The sequence below is a fragment of the Apis mellifera genome, linkage group LG16 (assembly GCF_003254395.2).
Source record: "Apis mellifera strain DH4 linkage group LG16, Amel_HAv3.1, whole genome shotgun sequence".
Taxonomy (NCBI): Eukaryota; Metazoa; Arthropoda; class Insecta; order Hymenoptera; family Apidae; genus Apis; species Apis mellifera.
In genome coordinates this window covers 4534193-4547204 of record NC_037653.1, presented here as the reverse complement: position 1 = coordinate 4547204, position 13012 = coordinate 4534193, and the positions used below count along the sequence as shown (strand labels likewise).

General features: G+C 38.1%; 1 protein-coding gene across 2 annotated transcripts in view; it reads left to right on the top strand.

Moving 5' to 3' along the window:
• Nucleotides 1-11916, top strand: part of LOC100577697 — a 61071-nt gene extending 49155 nt beyond the window's left edge. For both annotated transcript variants that reach the window (XM_016916948.2, XM_016916949.2), the window contains exons 2-7: nt 2503-3375; nt 4813-4984; nt 9849-9910; nt 10281-10413; nt 10875-10983; nt 11453-11916. In XM_016916948.2, coding sequence (XP_016772437.2) covers nt 2503-3375; nt 4813-4984; nt 9849-9910; nt 10281-10413; nt 10875-10983; nt 11453-11551 — 1448 coding nt within the window. In that variant the 3' untranslated portion in view covers nt 11552-11916. The remainder of the gene's footprint in view (nt 1-2502; nt 3376-4812; nt 4985-9848; nt 9911-10280; nt 10414-10874; nt 10984-11452) is intronic.
• Nucleotides 11917-13012: the final 1096 nt, after the last annotated feature.

The following is a 13012-nucleotide window of genomic DNA, read 5'->3' as shown; positions in this document are numbered from 1 at the left end:
GCACTGTAAAATGTATTATCAATATAACGTAATAGCAAATTTTCCCTCTTTTTTTTATCAACTATATATACTACGATAAATAGATATTTTACAAAAGAAAATTAGCATTGCAAAATGTATTACCTTCTTTTTATCGAATATATATTCTATGATAGATACTTCACGAAAGGAAAAAAAGAAAATTAGTTATACTGCAAAATGTACTACTTTCTTTTTTTCGAATTATATATATTCTATGATAGATATTTTAAAAAAAAAAAATTAGCAAAACGTATTACCTCCTTTTTATCGAATATATATTCTACGATAGATATTTTACAAAAGGAAACGTATTATCTTCTTTTTGTCAAGTTATATTCTATTTCTACGATAAATACTTTCCAAAAGAAAATTAGCACTGCAAAATGTACTACTTTCTTTTTTTTTGAGTTATATATATTCTACGATAGATACTTTACAGAAGAAAATTAGCAAAACGCATTATCTTCTTTTTATCGAATATATATTCTACTATAGATACTTTACAGAAAAAAATTAGCACTGCAAAATATATTACTTACTTTTTTTCGATTTATATTCTACGATAGTTATATTCTACGATAATTTACAAAAGAAAATTAGCACTGCAAAATGTATTATTTTCTTTTTTCGAGTTATATTCTACGATAGATAATTTACAAAAGAAAATTAACAAAACGTATTCTTTTTGTCGAGTATATATCCTACGATAGATACTTTCCAAAAGAACCTAAAATAAAATTAACCCTGCAAAATATATATATATATATATATATATATAAATGTATTCTTTTTATCGAGTATATATCCCACGATAGATATTTCACAAAAGAATGCAATACAAAATTAACTAGAAAATTAACTCTAGCATTATAAAATATATTATCGATATAGCATAATAACAAATTTTCCCCTCTTTTTATCGAATATATATTTTACAATAGATAAGCAAAACGTATTACTTCTTTTTGTTAAGTATATATCTTAAGGTAAATACTTTCCAAAAGAACCTAAAAGAAAATTAGCCCTGCAAAATATATATATATATATACATATAAAACTTTGTCTTTCCAAAAAAATTTCCATAAAAAATATATATATATATACTAAATATATAAATATATATTAATATATACTATATACTATAATATATACTATATAAAATTTTGTCTTTCCAAAAAATTTCCATAAAATATATATATATACATATAAAACTTTGTCTTTCCAAAAACTTTTCATAAAATATATATATATATATATATATATATATATACTAAATATATAAATATATATTAATATATACTATATACTATAATATATACTATATAAAATTTTGTCTTTCCAAAAAATTTCCATAAAATATATATATATACATATAAAACTTTGTCTTTCCAAACAATTTCCATAAAATATATATATATATATACTAAATATATAAATATATACTAATATATACTATATAAATATATACTATATAAAATTTTGTCTTTCCAAAAAATTTCCATAAAAAATATATATATATATATATATATAAAACTTTGTCTTTCCAAAAAAATTTCCATAAAAAATATATATATATACTAAATATATAAATATATATTAATATATATACTATATAATACTATAATACTAATATAATACTATATACTATAATATATAATATATAATATATAATACTATATACTATAATATATACTATATAAAATTTTGTCTTTCCAAAAAATTTCCATAAAATATATATATATACATATAAAACTTTGTCTTTCCAAAAAAATTCCATAAAATATATATATATATATATACTAAATATATAAATATATATTAATATATACTATATAATTATATACTATATAAAATTTTGTCTTTCCAAAAAATTTCCATAAAATATATATATATATATATATACATATAAAACTTTGTCTTTCCAAAAAACTTTCCATAAAATATATATATATATATATATACATATAAAATTTTGTTTTTCCAAAAAATTTCCATAAAATATATATATATACAAACTTTGTCTTTCCAAAAAACTTTCCATAAAATATATATATATATATATATATATATATATATACATATAAAACTTTGTTTTTTCAAAAAAACTTTCCACAAAAAAAAAAAGAAACTTAAACAATGAATCAGAAAATTCCTCCGCTCCTTTCCGAACCCGAAAATCGAAATCGAATCTATATATCGAAATTTCACTCTCGAGAGCGTCCGCACGCTCGTCGCTCCACACTTCAGATCCTTCTTCTCCCTTCTCCTTCCCCCTCCCTCCCTCTCCCTCTCCCTCTCAAGCGCGCATTATCCGCTCGTGGCCGGTTGGCGCACCGCGTGTTCACAAGGAACGCACGCACCCCTGGAGGAGAAGGGCGGGAAGGGCGCGCGTGGATCAGCCGGCCTAGATGAAGCGGAGCCGGGCCGAGATAAAACACAGTGTGTAAACGGGCGACCGGTCGGTCGGATATTTGGTTACAGGGAGGCGGCGGCACGTGCGCCGGAGCTGCGGGCCAGGTGGTGGAGCTCGTGCCGCTGTTGAGGGGACAGCGGCGGGGGTGGGAGGCTGCGCGGCGGGCGGAGGGGCGGGCGAGGGCAGGAGGAAGAGGAAGGGAGGATGCGAGGAGGCGGGAGGGGGGGCGAGCGCGGCCGAGGAGGTTAGTCGCTCGCCGGTGGCGGATGGCGACGAGGCCTGCCGCGGCGACAGCGCCACCATCGACTGCCGCCACCGCCGTCCTCACCTCCACCGCGCGCACCACCGTCGCATGCACGCCCACCGTCAACAACACCGGGAACAACAGGGATCGCCGGATCGATGGGAGGAGGAGGAGGAGGAGGAGCGGAGGGACGAGGCGGGTAGCGGGAGCGAGGAGCGGCAGCTCGTCGCCGACGAGGAAGCCGTCGCCTCCCCCCCTCGCCGCCGGGAGATCCATCGCCACCATTGCCACCGCTTGCGCCACCACTGCTACCACCACCACCATCACAACAACAACAACAACAACAACAACAATCATCGTCGCCGCCGTCGCCAACACCACCATCTTCGCCACCATCACCGTTGCCGCCACCACCACCACCACCACCACCACTACCACCACCATCACCACCATCACCACCACCACCATCACCATCCCCATCTCCACCACCGGCCCCGGGACGACAGACCCCCCTGCGAACGGGACCAGCGGTGCGTGGACCGAGCACTGGCCCCTGCGCCCAGGGACGAGCGCAATAAAGCCGATGCCACCGACGAAAAATACCCTGCCACCGTCACTGCCATGACGAGGGGATGCAGGATCCCGCCCTACCTCGCCACGCTACTCATCCTGTCTTACACTCTCTTCGGTATAGCAGGTTAGTGTTCTTATTCTTGTAAAAGTTTATTGTTTATTTTGTGATTTTATCAACCTTCGATTCGAATTCGAATTTCTATCTTCGACGTTCTTTGCTCGAATTCTCGAGGGCGATTGATCAATTTTAAAATTAATCTTATCCTTCCCCTTTCTCCGTTTAAGTAACGTTTCGACGCACAGGTATTTAAAAAACGGAGGGGAGAGGGGGGGAGGGAGGGATCATCTGGCGTGGTCGGCTGGCCGGTTGCAAAAATTATAACAGGTGACAGATAGCGGGGCGGATGCAACGTGCGGCGCGAGCAAGCTCGTGGCAGCTCCAGGTGAACGCCACGCTGGATATTTCCCGAATTTGTTCCGTGGTATTTGACTCGAGTTCCCCGCGTTCCTTTCAAACCCGATTCATTGGGCAACGAAAATGCGAAAACCGTGGAGAATCCGTTTTTACCTTACCAAATTGAGAAGATCGATACCTTTAATAATTTCTAAGAAGTTTGATTTTAATTTCACTTTCGTGTTCGATTAATTACACCCTGATTACGATGTAGAACGAGTGAAGAAGACTGGGCCAAGAATTGACCCATATCCCCACAACTTATCTAATTTTCCTTGTTATTATTCAACGGTCCGATCAACTCCTCGACCCAAGATCTAATTCTCCTTCATCCGATTAATGTTATCGCGTTAACCCGAGTCAACCGAGGGTGAAAAAAAAACGGCCAAACGTGTCACGTTAAAAAAGAGAGAAAGAACCGTTGCCTCTTTTGATCACGAATTAATAGCATTGGAGTCAAAAACGTCAGAAAAGACGAAGACGAAGACGGGATGGGATAAGAGCGGTTTTTAAAGCGGTTCGAAGAAGGGGGAGAGCGAGAGAGAGCGAGAGAGAGAGAGAGAGAGGATGTACAGGCACGAGCACTTAGGCAAGCCCTAAAATACGGGGCCGCCCTTTGTGTTTGCCAAACCTGGAAGCCTTTGGAATTTCTAAAGCGTCCATTCGACAATTCACCTCTCCCTTGTACCTTGGTAATGGGATAAACGATGCTTGGCCTTTGGTCGTTACACAACTTAATCGAGCCCCGAGCTTTTATCGATCCGCCATAGTGATAGCGGGACAATGGATCCTTTCACAATTCCACGAGTTTTCTTCCACCGGTGAATTTCACTTTGGGGGCCAACGTCCAAATATTTGACCGAAGTGGAAGTGCAAGCAATTTTATTTTTCGATTCTTTCGAAACTTTTATGTATATATATATGACGAAGGAAAAAAGATTTTTTTTAATTTTTTCTTTCACAGTTTTTTACACATATGTATACAAGGAGATTTAAAAAGAAATAATAGATATAAATAAGTTGGCCACGATTATAAAAAAGATGATTATTTTTTAAAATTAAATCGAAGAGCGTAAAGTAATTTTAAGAAATGATTTCTGTTGACAGACGCCTGTTCATCGCGGTCGACGCCGAAACCGCGGCCACCGACGCCGACGCCTCGACCGAATATCACATTCCACATGTACACGTGTCCACCGGATTACGCCGAGTACTACTGCTTGAACGGTGCCACGTGTTTCACTGTCAAAATCGTCGATTCCCTCCTTTACAATTGTTTGTAAGTATAAGTAGCGAGATAATTCTTTCTTTCGCTCCTTTTTCCTTAAACCCTTGCGCCCAGGAAGACGAGAGGAGACTCTTGGCACTCTTGGAAGACGATAGGTGTGCAAGGTATCAGGTGTTTCGCGATACCGGGTTAGTTTATATCACGTTCCTTCAGCTGTATTTACTGTTACCTTTGCTGAATCGAGTTTGAGATATAATTTATCCGTCATCTGTATTGTATTCCAAAATACTCGCTTGAAACGAGTAATAAAATGTAAGAGAAATGATAAACGCAAGATTTTTCTCACTAATTACCAATGGATGATGGATACGCGTGCCTTTTTTTTTTTTCCTTTCCGCGATAGAATCCGCTGCATAACAAAATACCTTTCACTATCAAATCTGCTATTAACCTTTCGTACATTCTACAACATTCCTCGAGACCTTTTCGAGAAAGAATCACACGCGATTTTCACTTCGAAATGTAGTCATGATCGAAGATCACGCGCGCTCATGAGAATGTATCGAGGTTTACACGGTATAAATTTCATGCGGTAAATATCGTTATGCGTATCGTAATTATTTTTATTTTCTATTTGCTTACCTAGTTTGAGGGAAAGAAAAAAAAAAAAAAAAAGAAAGAAAAAAAATAACGACTTTTCATAAAGTCACGCCAATGTAGCGATACAAGTCTATCGCGGTTAAGAAGGAAAAAAATTCAAGGAATTCAAAGAAAGAACGGCAAATTCGAACTTCCGTAGCCTCGTTACATTTTCTCCGGAACACCTCTTAACATATTTTCACCGATAATCATCGATCGTCAACCCCTGTAATCAACCTTTACTCCTTCTCGAGTACCTCTTCTCTACCTACCTGTTCCGAGATTACTCACGTTCGAACCAATTGCACGACCGTAGAGAATGATTTACGACCGTGTAACGCCACTGTCCATTTATTTCCACTTCTCCTCGATTATCCTGCCCCAACCTATTTTCCACGAACGTTTTGCCTTTTCACGGATAACATGGAAATTCACTTTACCAACGCTCGATCAAGATTTCGTCGGCTTATCGATCGATTCGCAAACACGACTCGCCCCACGTGCATAAAAACACAATGTTTCGTACACGAATTTCGTGATCGTTTAGAGAGGACGTGGAACGATATATAGGTTTCCAAGAGGAAGCGAAACTATCTCACGGTGGAAAGGATTGCGACACGGCCGTATCACGCGTGGAATTTCAGCTTTGGAAGACGCTTTGGAATATTACGTAATGAGACACACCCTCGGTAAATAGCAATCGCGTGTGATCGACGAAAATACTCGATTATATCGTTCCCGCGATCGTTCTTCGCTCATTCGATCTTTTCATTTCGGTCCAAAAGTAATAAGTACAGAATTATTTCGTTTAATTTAAAATTATTTTTCTTACATTTTCATCGTAAAATGTATATATATATATATTAAAAGAAGGATTTATTACATTTTTTTATAGACGTCAGGAAATGGGCTCGAACGTGGAAAGTTAACGAGATTTTCTTTAATTACTTTATTACGACGTTTAAATATAATAATAGAAAAAAATAATTGAAAAAGTTTGTTCAAGATCATCTTAATGATCTTTTAGAAATAATAAAAGAAAATTAGTTTACGCTAGACTAAACGCGATTGTTGTTGGCTTTAAGAGTTTTTTTTCAAGGTCATTGGAGTCTAATTACAATTTTATATTCCTTTACGTTTTTCCCGTTACACGTAACACAATTAAATCGAAATTCTAATTTATTTACCACAGACAAACACGATGTACATGTATATACACATAAATTTACGCGTACACTTTTACTTTTACACCTGCATTTTACACACCGAGCCAATTTCGAGCCAATTTTCCGTCAAATTTTCCGTTTTCCTCGAAACGAATTCCAGAACGAATTTTCCCAGAATCTCGAAATATTCCTCTGACGAATGCCCGACCACGTTGTACACCGTGAATGAAAGGTGTTCCCTGTGAACATTACACGGGAGCCGACTTTTTTCTCCACTCACGCACACTTTCCACGGTTGAGAATCGCGTTGACATTGGAACTGGAACAATCGAAATGAATTCGAGGCGAGAAAAAGGATCGTCTATCCTTTCGCCACGCTAATCCTAGGTTACGTGCCGATGACACGTACCTAGGAAATTCCTACGAGAATCCCATGGAAAACCAACTCTGGAGATGGATTGTACGAAAATCTACCTTCCTTTATTTCCTTTTATTGCAACGGTGATCATGAACCGACACGTTCCTTCGACACGATCTCTACGCTCTCTACGGTAAGGAGGTTAGGTTAGGTTAAGGCAAGTCTCCATAGTAACCGCGGTAGATTTGAATCGGTTATCGTTCCTTCGACAGATGCGACTCCTAATTGAAAAAAGAAAACGAAGCGAACGGATAGATTTGAAATAAATTTCGGAAAATTATGTTGATAATATATTCCAAAATCGATCATTAAAAATTTCATTCGATATTACGAAACGAAAATAATCACACGATGATTCATAAATCGCAATCATCTTACAAATCATTCGTGTTAATTGTCGATATGTCGGTAACTTTTCGTTCTTTTTTTATTATCTCCATCGCAATTGAATTACCAAATTGATACAAATCGGGAATTAAAAATTACACGATCTCCGGTACAAGGATACAATAATTCCAGTTTCGAAACGAGTTATAAATATTATTACACGCACATTTTTCATAAAACGCGAAACCGTGAAACGATACATCAATTCGTACCCACCCGTCAAACCCGCCATTCTTTATTACACCTCGGATATATCGCCGATTAATTCATCGGTCGTCGTGCAACCGACCGAAAACGAGACGAGAGAACGGACGAATCTCGTTCCCTCCTCTTGCGTGCTACTTTTTCCTCGTTCGCGCTCCTATAATTTCCGCGGAACGGGCGGAGAAAATTCCTGCGGTGGAAAGTGGTGGATAATAAAACATTTCCACTTTCTTGCGTTGTGTGCGGGCCCGTCACGTGGTGGAACGCGGAGGAGGATGACATTTCCTAACAAGATCACTGACCCAACTATCGCTTCCCATAAGTATCCTTACATTTTTTCTTCCTTTTTTTTTTCGAACTCGAGTTCACGAATTAATCCAAATAAATTCGACAGATTCGAAAGAAAATTTGAAAAAATTATTACGCTGTTTAGCGATACTCATCGCTACATCGAATGATCGTGGCGCAACGATTTTTTTACACCGTGGCTTACTTTCTGCGCGCGCAGTTTATCGATTTAATCAAAAGGCCTTCGAGCAGATTTCCCAAGCGATCCGCGCGTTTAATTATAACCGATGTCGAGGATGAAAAGAGATTCGCTCCCGTAAATCTCGTTTTTGACCGTCGTAAATAAAAAAAAGTTACGCAAAATCACAATCGATCGATTTATAACCTGTAAAAAATAAAGTATCACCCTTTGTCATCTGAACGATATTATTATTATTATTATTATTACGATTTGAAAACCGCGTTGGAAATTAAAAGGTGTGTCTACGATATTTTATTCGATCTATAATTTTTCCTCTATCCATTGTTGAAAACTGTCGCCTCGACGTCGATCGATGATAGATACCTTCCGGAACGATTTGCCGGTATCTCGAGCTGAAAATACGGCAAAAAAGAGTTAACGTTTCGTTGCGTGGGAGTAACGGAAGCGTGTTGCTCAAGTGCTCGCGGTACCGCGAAGGAAAAAAGAATTGAGCGGCTCTTGCTGAAACGAGAGCTTGCTGCGCTTATTATACAAAAGTTCGAATCTTTCTTTTATTTATTTATTTTGCATGCATTGAATTTTATTGATTTTTAAATTTTAACAAAAAAAGTATGAATGTAACATCTCGACGATATTTTTCGAAAAAAAAAATATATAATTTATGTTACAATTATAATATCGTTCAATTTTGAAATTTTAGATATGGCAACAGTGTATTATTCGTGCGGATCGTTATCACCGAGCGAACAATCGAGCGTGTCGATCTCGTTAATTCGGCGACCACGGGTTTCAATTAATCTGTGAAATCTTTCCTTTCTTCAATCTCGGCCGTGATTTCGGTTAATTAATTCCGTTCCAAGGGCGAATCATCATCAGTTCACGGAGGAATACCGTTCGATCAAATCGACCGTGAGAATCTTTTTAATTATTAGAATCGATGATACGTTTCAAATCTACGATCTATCTTTCGTTTTTATCTCTCTTATTATTTTCCCTGTAATTTTTCCTTCCCCCTATCTCTCTCTCTTTTTTTTTTTTTTTTTTTTTTGATAATAATTAAGCGTACTAATTGGGTGGCCGTGGAACGATCGCGTATCCATCTGATTAATGCCCGATACTAAAAGCGTTTCGTGCCTAAAGAGTAGGTTTTATAGCTTCCTGGATTTCTTGCCGCGTTTTACGGAAGTGCCACGTTCGAACAATAAAGCCCCGCCATATGCATTCCACTACACGCTTCTATCCGGTTGATACACCTGCGCATTGTACACTCTTTAATTTAACGCACGAGCTTTCGATAAAATTCGTTAAAAGCGATACGTCGATGTCCATTATCCAACTGACGTATCCATTCGTAAACGTCTATCCGATGCACTGTCTAAAATATACTAGTATAATAGTATAGTGTGTACCCGTATAACATATACTATACTGTACAACAAATTCATCGATCGATTCATCCAACGTTTATCCCAATATACGTTCGTTACCACCATTGTATATACCCGCTATCGCAATTAATAAATTCAATTAAATTCACCCAACATATCTGTTATACCATCACCTATATGAACACCTTATACGTGCCTTCTAATGGAACACTTTTGTTTGCAGATGCGCCAACGGTTATATCGGGCAGAGATGCGAGTTTAAGGATTTAGATGGTTCCTATTTACGTAAGTATCCAATTCTTCATTCTCTCATTGTATTCCCGCACGCTCGTCGTCCGTATCGTCTTATTCCATTCTAGAAGCCTCGTTTCTATATAGCGTGTATAGGCGGTGTCTATACACCCATTAAATGTCGAGTGTGTATAACGCGCTCGGTTACAATGTGAATTCGAAACGAACCTTCTCCTGTCTCTCTTTCTCTTTCTCTCTTTCTTTCTTTCTTTCTCTCTCTTTCTTCCCCCTCCTTTCTTCCTTTTAACGTCCATTTTCTTGAAACGCGTGCGCGAGCGGAGCGGTAAGCATAAGCGAAGGGGCAACGAGGTTGCTGCTTGTGTGGTTAAGAAAGTGACAATAAGTTTTTCTTTTTTCGTTACAGCATCCCGGCAACGTGTAATGTTGGAGACGGCAAGCATCGCCGGCGGTGCCACGATAGCAGTATTCCTGGTCGTTATCATTTGCATAGCGGCTTACATCCACTGTAAGCGAAAGCAAAAGGAATTGCGGTCGAGGTGTGTAATCTGGAAAAATTATACGATCTATCGAAATATAAACTCGAAAGTATAATTGGTTGTATAATTGTGGGTGAAAAGTGATTTGTTGTGTGTCATTTTCGCGCTCGAAGAAACGCGATTATTTTCTTTTTTATTTGGTTTTAGACAGAAATTCGAAAGGAAGGATTCAATATGACAAAATTTATTAGAATTTATTTTAATTCTTTAATGTTAATGTTAATGTTAGTATCAGAAGTTAAATAATTCTATCTTAGAATTAAGTTAATTAGGTTAGGAAAAATAAATGGATGATGCCGATAGAAGTTGACCAATTCTATCTTGAATTAGGTTAGGAAAAATAAATGGACGATGTCGATAATACTTTCATCGTTAACGATTTTCATTCAAGTGCAAATGATATTGTATATTAGTCGGAACAAATGGACGGAATTTCACATTCGTTATTTCTATGCCAACAGTAACTGCGTCGACACGGTGGATGGTCCTGGCCGAGATCCGGAGTTGAGGCCGTTTAGCAACCGTAGCCGCTCCCTCATGATCTTCATGACCAAGAATCCCAACAGCTCGGTAAATGAAATATATCAATATATTCTAATCGCACCGAAAAATCTGAAGAATCATCTTGTCCAAAAATGTACTTTGATGATAATAATGGCCGTGTCACTCAAAGTACCCAACAATCTCTCATTTCCTAATCTCTGTTTTAATAAAACAATGCATACAAAGAAACATATGGGGAGAATGATCTTTAATAACATCTCTTTTCTCAAATTCTCTCTCACCGTTCTAAATAAATTTTTAGAAAGATTTGTGGGAAGCGTCACAGTGACCACAGATCTTTGGTGCATCTGTATAAATTTCAAACCTTGAGTAAGCTTAAATACTATTGTCCTGTGAGAAGGACATAATATATTAGTATATAGTATATACTAATATAGTATAGTATATAGTATAGTATTTAAGGAAATAGAAATAGAAGTAGTTAGTAGTATTTATTGTTCTTGATAACAATAATAATCGTGCAATTTCTTCACAGGCGGCTATAGAGCAAACGAGAATGCCCGGATGGAACTGCCCTGAAGCGGAGTCAATGAGAATGGCGTCGATCAGCGAAGGGAAGCGTTCCAATCAATGATAAAAAAGGATGATCCCGGTAGGTGTGTGCCTGATAATTCCACGACACGGGCCCGTACGAGGCGTCCACCTCGCGTGTGGAAGCGTTGTGGAGCATCAGCGAAACCGACGGAAGGGAAAAGAAATCAGCTTTTCTTCACCTTCAAACCTCTGCTATCTGTCTCCGTCCATGGACCAATTCTCGCGATTAGGCGAGCGTTAGAGAGGAAATGCAGGCAGAGAAAGAAAAGGAGGGGAAAGAATTTTTCTCTTTCTTATTTACACGAGCCTTTGTCACGTCGACGTTTCATTTTCCCCGCATGAATTTATCCGTTTCTGCCGAGAGAAGGAAAAGAAGGAGGAAAGGGGAGGAAAAGGAGAGAGAAAGAGAGAAGAAGAAGAAGAGAAAGAAAAGGAGGAGGAGGAGGAGGAGGACCTCTTCTCCTCCTCCTCCTCCTCCTCCACGTGTTCGTTCACAATCGGACAAGATATATTAAAAAGCAAAAAAACAAAAAAAAAAAGAAGATCTCGTCGTACTCGCTGTATAAATCGATACGTGGATCGGGATCCTCGGGATCGATGATCAGGGGCAAGATAGATCTAGAAGAGATCGTTAGGATTAATCGAGAAAAAGAAGTAACGTAGCTGGTAACTTTAAATAGCTGGACCTGAACAGCTGGAAGAACAAAGGACAAGAAAGTAGAAAAGAAGGGAAGCTTAAAAATAAAGCCTTCTAACTACTGAATAGGTGACTCTCTTAATAGAAAGGGGAAAAAAAGGAAGAGGTGTGAAGAGGGAGAGACAGAGAGAGAGTAAAGAAACATTTAGCGAGAACTAGAGTAGTAAGAAGGAGAAGAGGTATAAAGTAATTTGTTCCTATCGGAGTTACGAGATATATATATAATAGTTTAGAACAGACAATAATAACCGGAGAATAATTACGTAACGTTATGTATTAGCATCGGTTTAAGATAATAACGTATTCAGTTAAGTTTTTCGAACGAGATAATCCATTTTGCTAAGTAGAAACAGTTGCCACTTTGTTTCGTAGAAACATTCTTCTTTTTTCTTTTTCTTTCTTTCTTTTTCCTCGACCGAGGAGGAAACGCGCGGAAATAAGCTTTCCTCCTTGGCACTGGGGGGAGGGGAGGAGAGAGGGAAGGGAGTTAGTTTTCACTTTTGCTTCTTACCTTTTTTTTTTCCCTTTCATTTTCTTCTTTTTTCCCCTCCCACGCCCTGTTTTCTGTTTCGTCCGATTTCGTTCGTTTCTTTTTCACATGGTAACTCCTCGTGTTTCGTTACCGACCGACGCCGAGATCGATCCGAGTTCCAAATTCAACGCATACACACACACACACACACACAAGTCAAATCTCTTCCATCGAGACATGGAAAATAGAACGAGAATCATTTATATCGTATATCGATTTAACATAATGCAAATTACGTTGAGCGTATAATTCCTCCTTCGTCCAAGACGAGA